Source organism: Rhinolophus ferrumequinum, chromosome 11, assembly GCF_004115265.2.
Source record: "Rhinolophus ferrumequinum isolate MPI-CBG mRhiFer1 chromosome 11, mRhiFer1_v1.p, whole genome shotgun sequence".
In the NCBI taxonomy this organism is placed as follows: Eukaryota; Metazoa; Chordata; class Mammalia; order Chiroptera; family Rhinolophidae; genus Rhinolophus; species Rhinolophus ferrumequinum.
This window is the reverse complement of record NC_046294.1, coordinates 6,376,193-6,389,696: the sequence shown is the minus strand read 5'-3', so window position 1 is coordinate 6,389,696 and position 13,504 is coordinate 6,376,193. Positions and strand designations below refer to the sequence as shown.

Genomic DNA, 13,504 nt, shown 5'->3' with positions numbered 1-13,504 from the left:
GCCTGCTGCACTTTTCGCCGCCTTCTCTGGCAACTGCTCAGTTAAAACCTGCAGGGCCCTTTCTATGCTGGCCGGAGAGCCATCCACGTCTTCCCACCCCTCCACGGGGGTCCAACTCCTGAGAACAGTGGCTACCGGGTACCACACACTGTGTGGGGGCCACAGGTCCTCCCCAGAGTCAGACATCATTCTTACCTGGCCGGAATACTGCTTGCTGCACCAGGTGTCCGAGTGGGTGGTGGCCCCAGTGTAAGATGTCCACAACTCTAGGAGCCTATGGCAGCAGCAGACCACCAAAAAGCAGGTGATGCCTGCCATGGCTAAGAGGATGATATGCCATCCGAAAGTTCTAGAGAACCACCAATCGACTGAGGAGTCATGTTTCTCCCAGGCAGATAATATTTTCTGTTCCTCGTGCTGGTTGAGACTCTGCTCGCTGTGCCATGTGTAATGCAGGGTCTCTGGTCCCGCTCTTGGCGGGTGGACACAGAATATGGTGAGGCCAAAAAGGAACATCAATAGAGCCATCGATAGGGGAGTCATACCGCTATATTCTCAATGGCGGCTGGTCGAGACTGCCAGTACCCCAACGAGGGGTCTTCCTGAACCCCAGTCTTGCTGGCAGCTGGGCAAGACATAGGAAGTAGGATCAACGCAATCTGCAATCCTCTTGGTAACCGCACTTGCTAGCCGCAATCCGCAATTGCTAATGTAGCCACAGCATTTATTATCAGTGGTTAATGGCTAACTGGTTACAGCTCATGGCCATCTACTACCAGAGCCAGCACTTTTCCACTTGAGGTCAAGAGCCTGGAAACTGCTCTCTGGGATTCCATCCCTACACCATGGCAACCAGATTCCCTAACAAAGCCTCCCCTTCAAGATGAACGAGGGCACGGCAAGGGCAGACTTGACGCGGGAGACAAAGAAAAGAAGACACGCCTTCCTTTCGGGGTAGCGCACAGAATGTTTGGGACATTTGAGGGCATGTATAGGACAGCGCCTGCGCACCAAGGCACCGCACAAAAGAGTGACGCACGTGCGTCATGGGCCTTCGCCAAGCAGCTGGTGTCCAGAAAACTGGCATCCGAGTCCAGTATGGAGACGCGGCTTCCCTGCCCAGACTAGGGGACGTCATGTTTCGTACTCCTTTTTCACTGCCTGCGCGAGACAACTGCGCAGCCGCAGTAAGGCACAGCGACCGCCAGGGGCAGGCGCGCGAGCGGGCGTATTGTAGTTTTGCGCAGGCGCCCTCGAACGCGCGCGTGTGCGCGCGGAGGCCGGGAACCTGGAAAAGGAAGCGGAGGGGAAGGGGTGGGGTTAAGCCCTGGGCTCGCGCTTGCGCGCGCTGCACAAACCATTTGGCGGGTTTTTTCCGGCTGCTCTGTTCTGTTCCGGCATTTGAGAGGCTCAGCGGTTGCTTTTAGGATGTAGGACGTTCTCCCCAAGAGAGCGACTTCTCGAGATTTCTAGTCCCCTTCCATCGGGGGTTTGGGGGCTTCCCCCACAATTTTTTTAAAAAGTGTTTCTGTGACTGACGGCTTGGGGCCTTCTGACATCCTGAGGTCTTGGGCTCTTTGGTCACCTTTCATCTCGGTCCCCCCACAGGGCGACAGTATCAGAGGGACTTCGTCCTGCTCGTCGATCCCCACGCCCGTGGGTTTTTTGGACTGAGGTCGGAGCTGGGTCGACCTGCTCCCACCCCCCTCCGGGTCGCCATGTCCTTGACCGCACAGCAGCTGGTGGAGGAGTTGCAGATCTTCGGCCTTGAGTGTGAGGAGGCTCAAGAAATGACTGAGAAATGTGAGTCCCTCGCCCCCTCCCCGGACCTCAGCCTTGCTCTGCGCCTAGAACGCAAAGGGGAGCGCTTCCACGGTTCACCTACCCTAAGTCAGACTTCTCAGTGGGTGTGAGATGAAGAATGAAACTGAGTTTTGAGATTGGGGACGTGGGGACTTTGAAATGCTCAGAGTACTGCTTGGACCCCAACTCAAAAATAAGAATATACTGAAGTACGATTTTAAATCCACAGTTTCAGAAAGCGGGAATTGGGACGTGCCGGTTCTGATTAGGCCCCGGTGGTGTCTCCGAGTTTGGAACTTGTTTAAGCCTCTATAACAAAGCTAAGGGGGTGGGGGTTTTGAAACGTAGCGTTTTATTCCTGGCTCCTCGCTTTCCAGCCGACACCTTAAGCTTCTGCTGATCCATCACTTCTCATCAAAGCGGTTGGTGATCTGTGCAAATAATATCCCTGGAGGTGGGTTCCTAAAATTGAATTGTAGCTTTGGAAAGCACTTTAGGGAGCTTGTCAGCTGTTTACAGATGGAGAAACAAGACAAACAAGGAGAGTTAATAGGCTAAGCTGGTCTGTGAGCCCAGGTCTCCTTTCCCTAAGTCCAGAGCTCCGTCCGTCATATTGGTCCATCGTATTGGTCCATTGTGGGACAGTGTAAGGACTTGTTTGAAGCAAAATCTGGGGACATGTAGATCTCAGCTTTAGAAATGGATTGAATGTGCACCCGCCTTAGTCATATATCAACACTTTGAACTTTTTAAATATTAACATGTTAATTCCATGTTAAGGAGCATGTTAATGTCTGGTGAGAGACCAGAATACTCCCAAGTTCTCATGCTCAATGCATTCTCTTCCCAAAAGGAGACTTTGAGAAACCCAATCAATCAGGAATGTATTTGGTGAGCTTGAAGTCAAAACGAGAAATTAGTTGTGGGAACCAAATTTGTTAAGGCCTTAGCCCAAGGTGCCTGTTGCTGCCGTCTCTCACCTAGGACTATACTGGCAATGACATTGGAATTCTAGTCTTTGAATTCGTAATCATTAACCTCAATGGGACTTTCATATTGCCTCACAGTCATACTATATTTCCCTGGTCTGTTCACTCTGAGTCTTCTAGATGACTCTTTCACCTTCTCCTTTAACATCTTTCTGTCTCACTGTCAGCTGATGAACTTAACTTTCTGTTTCACTGAAAAAATAGCAATTAGAAAATGTCTGTAAACTATCACCATTACTTCTTCCTACCTACCTGCGTCTGCTCAAGACCTTGCCTGTCTTCGTATTACTGTGAATAAATTCTCTATAGTCCCAGCAAAAGCCACACTCTCCTAAATCCCATTCCTCATCTTCTTAAGGATCGCACCCCTGTAATACTCCCTCTTACATAGTTTGTATTTTTCTCTCTATAAGATTTTTTCCCTAATAGCATAGAAATGTGATTCTTACTTCTGTCTTTAAAATATTCTGTTGACCCCACTTCCCACTCCAGTTCTTTCTTTCCAGATTATAGCAGATCTCAAAAGCGTTGTTTATGCTTGTGGTCGTCAGTTTTTTTCCTCCTTAAACCCACGTCCATCAGCCTTTTCATCCCTACCATTTCACTGAAACTGCTTCTCTCAGGGTCATCAGTGACCTTCACCTGGCTAAAGTCAGTGGTGAATTTTCCGTCCTCATCTTGAATTATCAGCAGCATTTGACACTGTTCATCATGTCTTCTTTAAAACACGTTTTTCTCTGAGCTTCTCAGACACTACTGGTTGTTCTCTTACCTGACTTGTCACCACTTCTCAGGCTTTGCAGATTCATCCCCCTCCTTTCCTAAGCCTCAAGATATTCTCACTTCTGCTGCGTTGCCTGTTCCCGCCTTGGGCTCCGCGGTGTGTGTGTGAGTGTGTGTGCGGGATCTGCGCCGCAGCCCAGCCTGCTGCCTCACGGGCCCTGCGGCTGTGGCGTGCTGCACAGGCACGCAGCACACCAAAGGGGACAAAGCTTTTGTGGAATTCCTGAGTGATGAAATTAAGAAGCAAAAGGAGATATAGAAGCATAAGCTGTCTGGAGGTTGGGAGCGGAAAGTGGGAATGGGACAGAAGCGAAATTCTTGCGGAGTGTTGCTGGAGAAATGATCGATGTCACTTTCAACATTGAGAGTAGCACCCCACCGACATTTGATGGGGAGAAGGAGCCCTCCCAAGGTCAGCATGGTGACGAACGGGAGCCTGAATTGACATCCCCTTGCAATGCAATTTCATGGTTGAAGTTATAAACAATGGAGGCAAGAAGGCCCTTGTGCTGGACTGTCATTATCCAGAAGATGAAGTTGGACAAGAAGAGGAGGACGAGAGTGACATTTGCTGCATTAGAGATGTGAGCTTTCAGTCCACTGGCCAGTCTGAATGGAAGGACACCAGTGTGTAACCAGTTGCACACTCAACACAGATTCCTTGGACTGGGCCTTATGTGACCACCTAGTGAATTTCCTTGTAGACCGAGGAGTTGACAGTACTTTTACAATGAGCTGGTGGAGTTCAGCACAGCCCTGGAGCGCCAGGAGTACATTACTTTTCTCGAAGGTCTCAAAGGTTTTGTCAGGAGCCAGTAGAACAGATAAGACACTGAACACCTTGCTTTGGCCAGTGAACAAAACCTCTGAAGCTAGACATACGCTTTGAAATGGTTTTTATCCTAATATCATGGGATATCCCAAATTATTTCTGTTGCCCTCTTACTCACTATTCATTTTCTTCTCTACAAATCTATTATTTCTAGATTTTTGTATAACATAATGATGGACAATAAAACTGGTTTATCTTCTCTAATTAAAAAAAAAAGATACTCTCGGCCCGGCCCGGTGGCTCAGGTGGTTAGAGCTCCGTGCTCCTAACTCCGAAGGCTGCCGGTTCAATTCCCACACGGGTGCCAGTGGGCTCTCAACCACAAGGTTGCCAGTTCAATTCCTCGAGTCCCGCAAGGGATGGTGGGCTCCGCCCCCTGGAACTAAGATTGAACACGGCACTTAGAGCTGAGCTGCCGCTGATCTCCCAGATGGCTCAGTTGTTTGGAGCACGTCCTCTCAACCACAAGGTTGCCGGTTCAACTCCCGCAAGGATGGTGGGCTGCACCCCCTGCAACTAGCAATGGCAACTGGACCTGGAGCTGAGCTGCGCCCTCCACAACTAAGACTGAAAGGACAACAACTTGACTTGGAAAACAGGCCTGGAAGTACACACTGTTCCCCAATAAAGTCCTGTTCCCCTTCCCCAATAAAAACCTTAAAAAAAAAAAAAAGATACTCTCATCTCACTTCCCACTTCTTTGGTGATCTCACCTGGTCTCTTGGCTTAACATTCATTTGAATGAATCCCAAATTTATAGCTCAGCCCAGACCCCTTGCCTGGACTGCAGGCTGACCTGGCCAACGGCCTACTTGACGTCTCCAGTTGGATGTCCAGTGGGCATCTCGAACTCTACACATGGAGAACTAAGTTCCTCGTATCTGCTCCCTTTCCTCAGAGTAGTTCTGCCGTCTTCCCCGCCTCAGCTAATAGTGACTCCACTCTTCCAGGTGCTCAGGCTAAAAACAGCATCATCTCTTTCTTCAGATGAGTCTGACCACTTCTCTTCCTCCCGATCCTGCCTTTGCCTCCTCCAGTCAACGGAAGTCAGATGATGTTCGGTTCTGTTCAAACCTAGCGAGTTCCCAGCTTGCTCAGAGTACTACGCAGGGTAGTTACAATGGCCAACAATTTGCACCCCTTGTACCCATTCACTTCGTCTGTGTCCTCTCCCTCACTGCATTCCAGCCACAGTGGCCTTGCTGATCATGTGCCGACCTCAGGATTTTTGCCTGAAAGCTCTTCCCCTAAACACTGTGTGAGTCTCCACTTCCTCCAAGTCTTGACTTAAACGTCTTCTCAATGAGGACTTCCCCAGTCATTGTATTTTAAGTTGCCAACTCCTGCCCCAACTCCCTGATCCCTCTCTTGGCTTTCTTTTTCTACACAACACATTTAACTGTCTACATCACTACATACCTTACTTTCTGTCTCCTCCCAATAGTAAGCGTCATGAGGACCAGGATTCTTCTCTGTTGTGCTCACTGCTGTATTCTCAGGCCTAGAACAGTGCCTGGCACTAGTAGGTGCTGAATAAATAGGGATTGAATAAAGAGGATTATTTTCTCTTTTCAAGGCGAAAGCTGCAAGAAATAAACGAAGTTCTTACTTGTCCAATTTTCCCTCCGCAGTGCCAGAGCTGTGTGTTCTGTATGGACAGAATGAGGAGGTGATGTTGGGCGAGCTCATTGCCTTTTGCACCAGCACAAAGAAAGATTGTGTTACGGCAGAGACCTTGAACTCTTTTGAACACGAGGTGAGAGCACACTGTAAGCAACCTCATCGTGTATTTCTCCGTTTTGGCCCTGCAGGGAAGGCGGTGTGATACATTGAGAAGAGTGTGGGCTTTGGAGTCAGAACTGGCGTCCAGTCCCAGTGTGAGCTTGGGCAAACTACTTAATGTCTCTGAACCTGTTTCCTCTTCTGTCAGTGGTTCTGGTAATCATTTTTTTTTTTTTAGGGTTGTAAGAATTAAATGAAAATGGATGTAAATCACCTAACACTGCCCAGCAGGTGGTAGGTCAGCAACAGATAATTGGTGTTATTATGAGAAAGGTTATGCATTGTAGAGAAACCGTCACAGAATAAGTCTTTTTTTTCTTTCACAGCACAAGACTTTATTTTTAGTCTACCATGTGTATCTTCTTAATTGTTACTTTGAGGAATTTTTATCTTTGATTATATTTCAAATGCCCGTTAGTACCTCATGGCTGTGAGTACCTCATGGCCCGTTAGTACCGCTAATACTTGACTGGAATAATCGTTATCTTTCATTCCTCAGTTTCTGAGCAAAAGATGGTCCAGAGCCCGGCACCAAGCTTCCAGAGACAGTGGGCACGCAGGAGCCAGAGACATTGTTTCCATACAGGAGCTGTATCCTTTTCTGCTGAAGGTCTTTGCCCCAAGCCACATATTCTATTTTATAATTTGTCTAAAGTTTCATGTGTAATTTTTTTTAAAATATTCATTAGGAGCTTCTTTTTTTTAAAATTTTATTGGGGAATACTGGGGAACAGTGTGTTTCTCCAGGGCCCATCAGCTCCAAGTTGTTGTTCCTTCAATCTACTTGTGGAGGGCACAGGTCAGCTCCAAGTCCAGTTGCCGTTTTCAATCTTTAGTTTGCAAGAGGCGCAGCCCACCATCCCATACAGGAATTGAACTGGCAACCTTGTTGTTGGGAGCTCGCACTAACCTAATGAGCCATCCGGTTGCTCCTCCGGAAGCTCAGCGGCAGCTCGTTGCCTTCAATCTTTTGCAGAGGGCGCACCTCACTGGCCCATGTGGGAATCGAACTGGCAACCCTGTTGTTCAGACCTCGCTCTCTAACCAACTGAGCCATCCGGCCACCCCTGCACATGTGATTTAAAAACAAATCATACAAAGTACCTAATTTTCAGATTTCTTATTTAATCAACCTTTGCCTTAGGTTTTGGGTAGAAGTCTATTCCTGTTTTCCTTTAGCAGTGTTTCTAGGATAGAAGTGGAGGAGGAAGAAGAGACCCTTTTGAATTCCTATTCCACACCCTCCAAGGTGAGTGCACAGTGTTTGGAAATTGCGTTCTACAAGTAGCATTTGTTTTCTTATTCTAAAAACGTTACAACATTTGAAGTTCTAAGGAAGAAAATTAACCACTCATATAGTTTCCATATATTTCCACTTAAGGCATCTTCCTTCCTGATCGTATGTATACATGTGTTTATATAATGGCAGGCCTTACGAACATTGAGTAATCCTGCTTTTTTTCAGTTAGCATATCATAAAATTTTTATAAATACAATTCCTCCATAACTGCTCTTTTTATTTTGTTTTTTTTTAAAGATTTTATTGGGGAAGGGGAACAGGACTTTATTGGGGAATAGTGTGTATTTCCAGCACTTTATTGGGGAACAATGTTTTGCAGGACTCATCAGATCCATCCAAGTCAAGTTGTTGTCCTTTCAATCTTAGTTGTGGAGGGCACAGCTCAGCTCCAGGTCCAGTTGCTGTTAGTTGCAGGGGGCACAGCCCACCAACCCTTGTGGGAGTTGAGGAGTCGAACCAGCAACCTTGTGGTTGAGAGCCCGCGCTCCAACCAGCTGAGCCATCTGGCCACCCGGGAGCTCAGCAGCAGCTCATTGACTTCATTCTAGTTGCGGAGGGCGCAGCTCGCTGGCCCATGTGGGAATCGAACCAGCAGCACCGTTGCCCAGAGCTCACGCTCTAACCAACTGAGCCACCTGTTCGCCCCCATAACTACTCTTTTTAATGGTTGCGTAGTTTTATATCAAGTGGAGGTACTATAATTGACTAAGCCAATTCTAGTGCTGGATCCCAGTGTAGGATAGTGAAAAAACGTTGTCTTCAATGCCTGAGTAGAAAAACTGCGTGACCTTGGGTGAGTTCTTTTATCTCTCTGAGCTGCAGTTTCCTTACCTATAAAATTAGGATTCATTCATTCACTTACTGAGCAGCTACTATGTGCCAAGGGCTGTACTAGACACTAGGCAGACCGTGAATGAAAAAGGCATGGAGGGGCTCTGCCCTCCAGAAGCTCACAGCCAGGGGATAATAATCTATCTCAGAGGGCTTGAAGATAAAATGAGTATGTAAAGCGCCAAGCCCAAAGTAATGTATTCAGTAATAATAGTTACTCCGTATACAAAATAAATTTGTGGAGATCCATAAACATGGAGTAAGCCTTAATTTTTCAAAGTAGATTACATTGTAAGAAAAACTAAGTAGTTTAAGTGCGCCTATGGAAAACAAAAAAGCTAGAAATGTGCCCTGGGCAGTTGCTAACACAAAACCAGATGCATGTGAAAGAAATAATGAGATTTTCCTTAGCTTACTGAAGTTGATTATAAAATCAGCACTTGATTTTCCCCCCTAAAGATGGTCTTCTCCTAGAGTCCATGACTTGGCAAAGGCACCTCCATTCTTCCATTTGCTCAGGTCAGGAACCTTGGAGACTTCCTTGAGTCTTCCTTTCCTCTCACACACCACATCCAACTTATCCGCCAGTCCCTTCGGCCCTCCTTCCAGGATCTGGGCCCCTCTCAGCACCTCCATTGCTACCACCAGGTACCTAGCCTATTGTCTCCTACATGAGTGGGACAGCCTGACTGGTCCCCTGGCCTCTGTCTGTCCACCTCTAACCAGTTCACACAGCAGCCAGAGTACTCCTTTCAAATGACAGTCAGGCCAGGTTTTTCTTGCTCACAGCTCTCTACTAGTTCTCCAACTTCCCCAGAAACATTCGAAGACTGGGTGTGTGGGGTTCTATCTGAGCTGGCCCATGCCCTCTCCGTCCTCTTTCCACACTCCTCAGTCTGGTCTCCTTGCTGTTCTTCAGACACACCAAACGTGTCCACTTCAGATGCCCCATTGTCAGAGGGAACAAACTTGCCTAAAGCAGCAATACCCTCTTCCTCCTCTCCTTTCTTTTCTTTTCTTGCTTTACTTTTCTCCATAGAACTTACTAGCATGAGACATGTTATATATTTACTCTTTATTTTAGTCTGTCTCCTTCCTTGAGAATGGAAGCTCCTTGAGGGCAGACATTTGGCTTTATTCGCTGCTGTTTTCCCAGTGCCTGGCACATGAATAGTTGTTGGACAGACCTTCTGAAAGAGGGCTGTTGGTTGGCTCTCTAGGAAGAATCAAACAGAATTGCAGTACATGCTGGGGCCTCCGCTGTGTTGGTCTGATGGACAGCTTCACAGCTCCAGAATTCATCTGATTGGTCAGTACATCCAGAGTTGAACATACTCTTGGGAAGTGACTCATGGTAACCAGCCCTCAGTAGACTGATGCATACTGCAAATTTACTATTGATGCATAGATCCTTCCAGTGACAGAAATACCACATCAAGGACACTCCATTCCTGCTACAAACAGACTTCAGAGGCCCAATTACGAATCAGAATTTGTGACCATGGAATCAAGCTAAATGAATCGGACTGAAATGAGCAAACAATTTGAAATAAGTATCCGAAGCTCAGAGGAGATACAGTATGGGTCTGGGCTGGAGATACATAAAATGCTTAGAACAGTACTCGTCGCGTGGAAACTGCCTGATCAGTTAGACCATGCACCCGTGGCAGCATGATAAAAGTCATCGTTGGCCTTTCCACGCAAACAGTGCCAGCGTGAAGTTGCCTGACCCTTGTCAGGTCTTGGGGGCAGGTATACCTGTTACTGAGGTGAAAATGTCAGTGGTCTTACTTGTCACCGTTAAATATTTGACTAGTGCAATTGAGAGCTATTCTTTTGCCGCCATGCTCACCATAAATCTTCTAGTTATAACCTGGCTTCCCATATGTCCTGCCTGACGGGAGAATGTGTTATCCTGAGGGTCCAAAAGGCCCATGCCGTCGGCATTCTATTTCTTATAAATTAATGAACTGCATCCTTGGCTATCATTTGGGTTCTGTGTGGCGTGAGAATTTGCTTACCCTAGGAAATGAGGACAGGGCGTGCTCTGTATTTCTCGTCGCAAGGGAAGAAACCGGCGTGTAATGTCAGTACTGAGTACCATGAGCTTGGTCGGAACGAGCGTCCCCCTGAGGAGTGGAATGGCAGAGGTGTGTTGACACAGTCAGGTGTCACAGTGAGGTGTGAGCCTGCGGCGTCCCGGAGTGCCGGAGGCCCGGGGGCAGACTCTTTCTTGAAATAATCCCTGCACAACGTTGGCTGCAGAACTCTAGAGCCCCCTGTGTATTAGAAGTGTCTTTCAGGAAAGTAGTTGGAGAAAATCTATCAAAACCATAAAATCTTTTCTATCCTTGACCCAATAATTCTTGCTAGTAACAATCTCTCCTACTATGAGAAAAGCTATATGTGTGAAGATACGCGTCTCAGCATAATTTATAATCACCCCAAATTACAAGCAACCCATACATCCAGCCATAGAAAAGTCATTATGTAAATTATTATGCATCAGTTCAATTCCATCAACCCAGCTACTAAAAAGAATAATGATTGTGACACTGTGGGAAAACACTCGTAACTAATATAGAGCAAAAAAACCCCAGTATGCGTAGTGCTTAAAGGTTTATATTTAAACTAAGATTGGAACTATTAGGATTTGTATTTTTAATAGGAAAAATATTAAAATTCTAGAAAGGAATATTGAAAAGCGGTTATCGTACAGGGTAGTAGCATAAGGGGTTTTTTTTTACATCTAGTTCCCATGCCAGCTCCTTAATGGTGGTTTTGAATCTGTTCTCCAGTGCATCCTGCCGTCTTCTCCAGTAGGCAGCTTTGGTGGCATGACCCAGATACACAGCCAGGAGGAGCCCAAGGGCAGAGAAAGCCTCCCCAGACCACTGGCCTCCTGGTTGCAGTCTTAGCTCTGTCAGTTATTCTAGACTTTGGGGGAGCAATAGGTCTCTGGACTGCGGGTTTCATCCTCCATTGTGGGCATATCTTTGGATTCTTGTTGATGAGCAAAAACCAAAAACAAGTGACCCCCCCAGGAGGTGTTTGCTAATACTCTCCAAGTAGGAGCTCCACCATGTTACCTGCTTAGAGTCGTTTCCTTCTCTAATTTTGGAAATGTGTGCTAGACTTTGCCAGAATAAGTGGTAACATGGTCCCATCCCTTCTCAGGATCATGCGTCCATGCAGGTCAAAACCATATGCTTTGTAAAACTCACAGCTGTTCTAAAGCAAAGAGAGGTGGGGAAAGAGCGTGAACACACGAACGATTTGACAGGACACATTGCCTGCTTAACAGTCCTTTTTGGGGAATGTTGGCACTTTTCATAATTGCCTTCAAAATGGGGACAGTATTCTGATGCAGGCTGTGTTACAGCTGCTGAAGATTTGTTTCTGGGTGGGATAAAGCTCGGCAGATGGGGCCTGAAGACCCCATCTTATCTCGTGCCTTTTGTTTGAGCACCATTCTTCTTTTCTTCCTGAGGAACTTCACGCTTAATTAGTAACTTGGGCCGAGAGTGACTGGGGTTTTGTTTTCCTTTTTGTTTCTAGGGTTCTCAGAAGCGAGATATCACCACCCCAGAAACCCCCCTAACAAAAAGGAAGGTGTCTACTCGCAGCCCCCATCAGCTCCTCTCGCCATCGAGTTTCTCTCCAAGGTATGATCAGAATTAATTCAGCTGCCAAAAAGCAGGCCTGCCCGCCCCTTTCTCTGGTTATCTGATGGAGGCTAACTCTACAGAGTGACTTATTAAATGTGGGTGGACGGATACCTCCGCCGTGAACTGGCTGCAAAGCCGGTTGCTCTCTGCCCTCCCTGCTCTCTTCCTGTGTGGAAAATTACTGCTTCTTACAGTAATTAAGGAAACTCACTTTCCACCCACTTTTCTGGGGCTCCTTTCCTAGATCAGGAACTGATATCTTATACTGAAAACAACCTGTCTATTCAGAGTCTGAAAGTCTACAAGTCCTGCCAGTGGAGACAAGTAGGCTTCTACCTGCTTCTCTTCGTGAGTTGTTGGGTTTCTTTTGTTTTTTAAGCTAAAGTTGTTTTTTTTGTTGTTTTTGTTTTAAGAAAAGCATGTATCTTTGTCCATAATGTTGCATAATCTATTTATTGTTCCATCTCAGGTTACAACTAGTTTCTGAGAATTTTCTTATCACTGTGAATCTACACTGACTTTATTGGTATTTTATCCCTGCTGCCACTTCTGCACATAAATCCACAAAGATCGTGTGATCTTTTGAACTCTGTCAATGACGTGTCTCATATGAGAATTCCACAGGCAAGGGCTGTGCTGAGTGGCAGAAAGGCTTTTAGGTGCTGCCACATCAGAATGGGGATGAGGCTGAGGAACGTCCTGTTAACCATTTAGGGACCTTCTTAACCAGGGGTGCCACCACCTCTACTTTGGATCACTTCTGGACTAAGCAGAGCTCTAAGATTTTTCAGCTCTGTCATTGTTGAAAAGAGGTGATAGCAGTCGTTCAGGATGAGCGGTCACTGGATGCTGAAAGACAGTGTCACTTCAGTATGGTCCGCCACTGCCTTCGGAGTTCTCAAACTGTTTTTGGAAGCGAACTTTTTAGACTTACAAGAGCATCTTTGAACCTGGTGTACAGAGATGGCTGTCAGAGGTGTGCCAGCACTACTACAGCAGTTATCGTTTCTAAACAAGCAGTCCTTTGAATGTAGACCTGTTTACAGCCGACCTCGTGTGAGCGTCTCGCTGCGTTCCAGGGCCGGCTGCCACAGATGGGCCGCAGGGCCTGGCAGAGAGGGGCTCGGAGAAGTCAGCGATACGCTGCTTTGTCATCTTTAAATGCACGCTAATAAAGCTGACATCAGAAACTGGTTTTGTAATTTATGAAAGTAACTTCTAAATTATTCAGGTAGAGGCAGCACTGGAGATAGACGTAGTTAATTGAGCTCATTTTCTGTAGCCTGTCTGTGGAAAGCAGGAATGATGGCCCCACTTCTAATAGCCCCACCTAAAATGCTCCTGCAGAGTTTCGGTGCATTAAACAAAGCCTGTTGTAAATAGCCCTCTCTGTAGTTAAGTTCACAACCGGACGATTAGAAGACCTCACTGTCTCACTGGCATCTAAGCAGAGAGCAGCATCCGAATGTTCTTGGAGGTGTAATTTACCAGTCCAGTGGGGAATAGAAACGTGAGA

General features: G+C 46.7%; 1 protein-coding gene across 2 annotated transcripts in view; it reads left to right on the top strand.

The window, feature by feature from the left end:
• The first annotated feature begins 1,356 nt into the window (after window positions 1-1,356).
• POLA2 (DNA polymerase alpha 2, accessory subunit) overlaps window positions 1,357-13,504 on the top strand; it is a 30,498-nt gene continuing 18,350 nt past the window's right edge. Inside the window, exons 1-6 of one of the 2 annotated variants that reach the window (XM_033121464.1) lie at window positions 1,357-1,803; window positions 2,181-2,257; window positions 6,039-6,163; window positions 6,689-6,780; window positions 7,381-7,438; window positions 11,879-11,985. In XM_033121464.1, coding sequence (XP_032977355.1) covers window positions 6,080-6,163; window positions 6,689-6,780; window positions 7,381-7,438; window positions 11,879-11,985 — 341 coding nt within the window. In that variant the 5' untranslated portion in view covers window positions 1,357-1,803; window positions 2,181-2,257; window positions 6,039-6,079. The remainder of the gene's footprint in view (window positions 1,804-2,180; window positions 2,258-6,038; window positions 6,164-6,688; window positions 6,781-7,380; window positions 7,439-11,878; window positions 11,986-13,504) is intronic. The other variant, XM_033121463.1, reaches the window with a different exon arrangement.